This window comes from Lipotes vexillifer, unplaced genomic scaffold, assembly GCF_000442215.2.
Source record: "Lipotes vexillifer unplaced genomic scaffold, Lipotes_vexillifer_v1.1 scaffold371, whole genome shotgun sequence".
NCBI lineage: Eukaryota > Metazoa > Chordata > Mammalia > Artiodactyla > Lipotidae > Lipotes > Lipotes vexillifer.
This window is the reverse complement of record NW_006786304.1, coordinates 1,678,890-1,685,905: the sequence shown is the minus strand read 5'-3', so window position 1 is coordinate 1,685,905 and position 7,016 is coordinate 1,678,890. Positions and strand designations below refer to the sequence as shown.

Genomic DNA, 7,016 nt, shown 5'->3' with positions numbered 1-7,016 from the left:
GGGGGGGGGGGCGGGGGGTGTCTACAGGACAGGATGCTTGAATTTCAAAACACCCGTATAACCCAAGGCATCCCGTCCCTGTAACCAGAAGATGGGCCGAGGGAGGGAGGGAGGCAGCAGCCGGAGAGCTGTGTCCAAGCTAGAGAAGGACTGGCTTTCCAGAGGCCCATGGCCGGCTCGGGGCTCTCACTGGAGCCACACGCTCCGGCTGTAGCCCTCGACCCGCCCCGCAGTTCCAGTTCCCAGGCCTGGCGCACGGGTGCACACAAACCCCTCTCTGTCGGGGGCAGGGAGCAGGCTGGGCTCGGGCTCGGGCTCGGGGAGAAAGCCAAGGGCCCTTCCTGAAAGAGGAGCTTAGGCGCCGCGGGCTCACCCGGTGGAATGGCTGTGCCATCTGCCTCAGGAAGTACTTGGCGACCTGGACCCCCTCGTCAACGGTCAGGTTGAGGTTGGCGTCGGTGAGGTGCTCCTGGATCCAGCGGGGCAGTTTTCCCCGCTTGTCGGCCCGGGCAAACCGCTGTGAGTGGGAGGGAGGGAGGATGTCAGGACCCTGGCAGGGGGAGCCTGGGCACCCTCGGCCTGGCCCACCCCATCTGGGAAACGACTGGGGCAACAGCCTGGTTGGCGGGGGCCCCGGAACCCGCACCTTGTCGGCAAAGACCATGAGGCCGTAGTCAGTCTTGCCCCTGATGGCCCGACCCACACACTGGGCCGCGTGGCGCATGGCATCGAAGGTCAGAAAGTCGTTCTCTCGAATCTGGAACTGGTCCCGAAGGTATTCCAGCCGCGCCTGCAGGTGCGGAGATGAGGGGGCAACGTCCCTTCCTCACACAGGTCCTAAGGAGAGGGCCCGACGGCGGCCTTCACGTCTTACCGCCCCCAGGCGCTGCTCACCTTGAGAATGCGGCTCTGGGTGTAGACGTAGGGCACCCCGAACATGATGACGGCCCGGCCGTAGTGGTGCACTGCGGGACACAGGACAGGGAGTGAGAGGGCTGACCTTGCGTGGCCCAAGAGCTCATGCTGTTTGAGTGATTGCACCCCAAGGGCCCTGCAGAGCACCCAGGGATGGAAGGAAGGGGAGGCCCCCGTGCGTGCCCAGGCTATCGGCCACCGGTCCCCTGGGGGAGCAGAAATGGCCACGCAGGCGCTTGGGGAGGGGAGAGCCTAGTCCACTCACCAAAGTCAATTCCCTCAGACACTTTGCCTCGGGCCACCGAGAGCAGGATGGCCCCACGGCCGTTCTCGCAGGCCTGGGGATGGGAGGCCAGGACACGAGATGCGTCACCTCGGAGCTGCCTCCTCTGGCCCCTCTCCACCCTGGACTTTCCTCTTCCCCCAGTAATACCCACCTCCTGGTATTTCTCCAGGGCCACACTGGTCTCAGCCCCATCTTGGGTCTCAATAAAGAGCAGCTTGTTCCTCTGGATGTTCTCGAGGATGCCCTTAGGGAAAGACACCAGGGAGGTCAGGGTGCGGGTTGGCGGAAGGATTAAAGGACAGGGGAGTCCTGGTTAAACTCAACTCTGACAGATTCCCATGCAACAGACCACTTCTCTCCCCAGGCCTCAGCTTGCCCACTGGAGACTTGGGGAGGGTGGTGGTACTGTCACTTCTTTGGAAAACCCCGTGACCCGGGGAGGGAACCAATCCTCATCCTTTGGACAAATGGAACAGGCATGTGGCTCAAGATGGCCCATGGGGATGCAGGTGATAGGTGGAGAGGCCAGGCAGAGCCGATCAGAGGCTGACTTGAGATTTCATATGTGACACTGAAATAGATGTGTGGTACTAATAAAGGACAGATACACAGATGGACCAGTGAGACAAAACAGAGGGTCCAGAAACACCCCCCCACACACACACAGATGGTCACTTGTGCCACTCAGTGCGGGGAGCTCTTTTCAGTAAGTGGGGCTGGAGCAATTAGATTTCCATATGGGAAAAAAATGAATCTTGACCCCTGCCTTACATCATACACAAAGGTAAATCTGAGGTACCTCACAGCCCTTAGATGTGAAAGCTAAAACTACAAAGCTTCTAGAAGGAAACACAGGAGACCATCTTCGTGACCCTGGGGTAGGCAAAGGTTTCTTAAATTAAGACACGAAAGGCACACAGGATGTGGTGCTCAGGTGGCTGACAGCCACCTTTCCCACTGTGTGGAAAGAGCCTGAGGACAAGACCAAGGTCTTGGTTGTGTGTGAATGAGGTTCCCACACATTGCCTGGTGCTAACATTAGACAAGTTCACTCGTCTCAGCCCAAAGCAGCGCCCTAACTTACCCGAGAGCCGGGCCCATGGTGCATTCAGAATCAGAAAGGACAGGGTGCCCCTTCCCCATCCACATCCTGTCGGGTCGCCAGTGCCCAGCCGTGGTGAGCTCCATTTCCCCATGACCTCACCCACACGCGCCCCAGAAGGGGCTCCTGCAGGTTCTTTGCTCCGAGCCTGTATCCAGCCTTAATTCTCCAGAACCTTCCTCTAGAGGCACAGCACCCAGCCAGAGTCACACCTGCTACCCAGTGTCTCGACATCAAGCCATATGTGCTGGAGAGACAGTCATGAAGTAACCCCAAAAACCCAGAAGGTGGGATGTGGTCACCTCTCTTGAGGGCCACGCCTCTGAGGAAGGGGCCCAGCGAGGCTGCTCATGTCTTAGTTCTTAACCTGGATGTTGGGAGAAAAGTGAACGCTATTTATTCTTTAAACTGTCCATCTGTGTTTTATACGCTGTCCTATCACCTATGATACAAGTCACCATTTAAAACACGAGGAATGAAGCCAACACACAGGGGAACAGAGCCAAGAGCTGAGACAGGGGCCTTCTGTGGCGTGAGTAGCTGGGCGTACCTGCTCGTACCAGGAGGCCACGGTGCTCTCCATGTACTGGTAGCTGGTAAAGAAGGCCACGATGCCATCGGGCACCACAGCGGACATCTCCAGCAGGAGGTTTCCGTAGTTCCGGATCACCGCTGTGAGGGGTCAGAGGTTGGACTCTCTCCTGGCCTGGTTCCTCCTCCCCACTCCCTATCAGAGCGTTCCTGTCTAATGGCTTGTCTTGAATTTGGGTTCCTAAAACCCCACTGAGGCCTCTGTAGGACTGTTCAAACACATTCTGCTTTTCCTTGGGAGGACGGCACCCCCAAACCCCTGAAGTTAGGCGTGGCCATGTGACTTGCCATGGCCGAATGCAGAAAGGGCCACCTGTCACTTCCAGGTGAGAACCTTTACGAGCCAGTTCACAATTCACCATGATCCTTCCTGTCACAGCTCGCCACCACAGTGATGTGTCCAATGGTGGAAGTCCCCAGCATGAGGAGACATGGGGCAGGCCCCCACCAACCCATGATGGCATGTACTGTGGGCAAGAAGTAGCTCTGCCTAAATCCACTTCGATTTGGGGGTATTTGTTACTGCATCGTGACCCAGCCCACACTGACTGCTCCACCTCCCCTCCTGGGACCCATACAAACCATCCCCTGTGGGTACCATACCGATATCCTCCCGGGTCTCAAATTTGGAGCTGATGGCCACCTGGTCATTGCCACGGCCAATGATCTGGAGAGAGCAAGAGAGGTCACGATAAGGGAAACAGCAGCAACCGCTCCAACGTGTGAGTGCAGGTGGCCTGCTAGCGCTGTTCGAAGCTTTTTATAGACGCAGGGTCATTGAATGAACCCTCAGCTACGCTGTCATCTGCATGGCGCAGGTGAGTAACCTAAGGCTCACAGAAGGCGTGTCGTGTCGCCCGCCCAAGGTCACAGCAGAGACTGAACTGAACCGAAGTCTGCCCACGTGTCTCAGCAGCAAGTACCCTCTTAGCCCGTGCCGGCCTCCAGCCAGTCGGTTCAGGAAGTTGCCTCTCACCCCCAGCTCGACAGCCACTGTGCAACGCCGCCAGCAACCTCACGGAAGCACGACGCGGTACGTGGTCCATGGTCAGCACCAATCCACAACCTCTGAAGGGCAATTCAGAAGCGAAAACGCTCTGGAAACTCCAGATGTTTAAGTTTGGCACGAATTCCTACAGCAGCAGAACCTGCCCTGAGCCTATTCAGAGTCCTGACGTATCTCCCTTAGTTTGACTCTTCAAAACATTTGCTGAAATATGACTCTCACTGGAAGGACTTGCCCAGACCCCACTGGCAGTGTTTCCAGTCTGGAAAATTCTCAGTTCTGAAACACATCTGGGGAATTCCCTGGCGGTCCAGTAGTTAGGAGGACTCCATGCTTTCACTACTGAGAGCCCGGGTTCAATCCCCGATCAGGGAACCAAGAGCCCACAAGCCGCGTGGCGCGGCAAAACAAAAAAACAACAAACAGAAAAAAAACACATCCGGCCCAGGGACTTCAGATATGAAACTGAAGGCCCATGTTACGATGTGCATTTTACAAAGAAGGGGACCAAGGCAGAGTGGAAGGGTCACTTAGCAAGGTCACAGCCAGACGATGAACTGGGCAAAGCCACGCTAACCAAGTACCGGGCCCTGGGCCACAAAGGCCTTTCACACCTGCTATCTCACTCAATCCCCTCAACCACCCTGGGAGATCACGGAGGGGGTGTTCCCATTTCACACATGAGAAAACTAAGGCTTGGGGCCTCGAACTCAAGCCCAGGTCTGTCTGAATCCAGAATCCCACAGCTGCCTGAGAAGTGGCGGGGAGCGGAGGGAGGAAAGGCGGCCCTCATTCCCATCTCCCCTCCCCCATCACCTCACCCTCTCCCACGCACCATGGGGCAGAGGCAGACCCGAGCCAATGTCATGGTGAAGGTTGCCATGGTGACGGGGTGGAAGTCCAGGATCTTGGGGTAGATGTCCAGCGGGGACAGCGTCTGTATCAGGGACAGCAGGAGGGATCTTAGCAGGGCTGGGCAGGAATCAGGAGTCCCCCCGTGGAGGTCTGGGGGCCAGAAGGGCCCTCACCCCAGATGTGATGATGACGGACTGGAAGCGCTCGAACACGGGTTTGATGGCCAGCGAGGCGTCCATGCAGCTGTGAGGAGCACACAAGGGTGGTGAGTGCCAGGCTGCGGGGCCCAGGCCCCTGTGGTCCATTCACACCCGCTCTGGGGTCAGGTCTCACCTGAAGTGCAGGATGGGGTTGGCGATGGTTGGGGTCCTGTCGTCAAAGGGCTCAATGATGATGGTGAAACCTACAGGGGGCCGGTGAGATTCCCTGGGTGCCAGTCATGACCATGCCCACTAGGCCATCCCCCACTCCTGCCCCCCACTTTCTCCCTCCACCCCAGTCCTCCTCCCCACACCTTCCTCAATAAATGGGACCAGCCACCAGCAGCCCAAACCTAAAACCCAGGCATCTGAGTCCAAAATATACCCCAACCCGCCCGCTTCTCCCCAGGGCCGACACCTGTGAAAACGTTCAGAGGACCCTGAGCCAAGAATACCAAAGGCTCACCCCTCACTCTCCCGGGGCTGCAGGGGCCCACCCCCCAACTCAAGCCAAAGTCTCGAACCTTCTCCTACCACCTGTCTAAGCCATCAGGAGGCTGGTCAGCTCTGCCTCCAAAGTCTAGCTGCCCACTTCCCCCAGCCCCAGCCCAGTGCAGCCGCCATCACCTCTCGCCTGGACCACTGCAGTCGCCTCCTCACTGGGCTCCCCGCTCCCACCCCTGCTCCCTTCACAGCAGCCAGAGGGACTCTGTGAAATCCTGAGTCAGTTCACAACTCTCCCCTGCTCAGAAGCCCCCACACTCCTCCCACGGTCCAGAATTGTCTGTGGGATCCTGCCACGATGACCCCATTTCCTCCTTGCTCACGGGCCTCCTGCCTCACTTGCAAAACCACCAGTCTCATTCCACCCCGGGGCCTTTGCACTTGCCCCACTGCCTGGCAAGCTTCCCAAGGCAGCTGGCTCCATTTGGTCATTCGGAATTCAGCTCAAATGTCAGCTCCTCAGAAAAGCCACGCCAGCCATGTAGGTGTTCTCCAATATGGCGACATGTTTGTTTCTCATGAAAACGATCACTTTCTGGAATCATCTTCCTTACCTGTGTCTGCATCTCGGCTCCCTGTCTTCCCAGCTAGCACATAAGTTCTGGCAGGTCAGGAATGAGGTCCTTCTTGGTTCCTGCCACTTCCCCAGTGCTGGGCCTGGCCCATTTGTTGAACCAATAAATGAATCCACATATTCTATTTCACTTAGTAAAAAGTTTTGAAAAAATCAAGTCCTCTGTGCCTAGCCCTGTGCTGAGGATGCAGCAGTGACTGAGACAGCCCTGGTCCTGCCCTCTCAGGACTCACAGTCCAGTGATGGGGACACAGACCTATCCCCACAGAGTGACGACTCTTGAGTGGGCAAGGCTGGGAGAGGAGAGCCTAGAGGAGGGGCCTGGCCCAGCCTGGGAGTCAGAAGGGGCTTCCTGGAAGAGGCGGCAGCATTTCTCCCGAGCCGAGAACTGAAGGATGAGGGAGAGACAGCTGGGGACTGAGGAAGGTGGGGAAGGACGTTCCAAATAAAGAATGTCAGGTGCTGAGAGATGGAGAAGTGGGGAACAGAGGAGAAAGACAGACCGAGAGGCAAGACGGGGTGGACAGAGGGATGGACGCAGAAGGAAGCTTCCAGTGAGACTTGCTGCTGATCAGCCCTGGGGTGGGGGAGACGGACTCACTATCCTCCTGCCAAGGCCACATCAGGCTGCAGGACATCAGGCAGGCCTGACCTAGTTTCCTGGATAGAGGAGTAATCCCCGGGGATCAGACTGAGCCCTTGGCCAGCTCAGAGCTGAGGAAGCAGAGGGGATGCTCCCCTCTCCCCGGCAGGCTGGAAACCTGAGCATCCTCCTCGACTCCTCTCCCCTGGCCCCGCACGACCAGGCACCAAGTCCCGGCCTCTGTAGCTCCCACATCTCTCTCCAGCCCCTCCTTTTCTCTCCTCCCGCACTGGCCCAGCCTCTGCTAGAAAAAGCATTCTAAAGCACAAACCTGACCCTGCCTCTCCCTTGCTCAGAACCTGCCATGGCTACCCAGTGCCACTGGGAGCAGCATGACCAA

At 57.6% G+C, this 7,016-nt stretch overlaps 1 protein-coding gene across 2 annotated transcripts in view; it reads right to left on the bottom strand.

Moving 5' to 3' along the window:
• The window catches only part of ERCC2 (ERCC excision repair 2, TFIIH core complex helicase subunit), an 18,652-nt gene that overhangs the window by 295 nt on the left and 11,341 nt on the right, over positions 1-7,016 (bottom strand). For both annotated transcript variants that reach the window (XM_007458528.1, XM_007458529.1), the window contains 10 exons: positions 5,089-5,158; positions 4,929-4,998; positions 4,736-4,837; positions 3,498-3,561; positions 2,854-2,975; positions 1,353-1,445; positions 1,181-1,253; positions 895-965; positions 647-790; positions 374-517 (listed from right to left, as the gene is read on the bottom strand). In XM_007458528.1, coding sequence (XP_007458590.1) covers positions 374-517; positions 647-790; positions 895-965; positions 1,181-1,253; positions 1,353-1,445; positions 2,854-2,975; positions 3,498-3,561; positions 4,736-4,837; positions 4,929-4,998; positions 5,089-5,158 — 953 coding nt within the window. The remainder of the gene's footprint in view (positions 1-373; positions 518-646; positions 791-894; positions 966-1,180; positions 1,254-1,352; positions 1,446-2,853; positions 2,976-3,497; positions 3,562-4,735; positions 4,838-4,928; positions 4,999-5,088; positions 5,159-7,016) is intronic.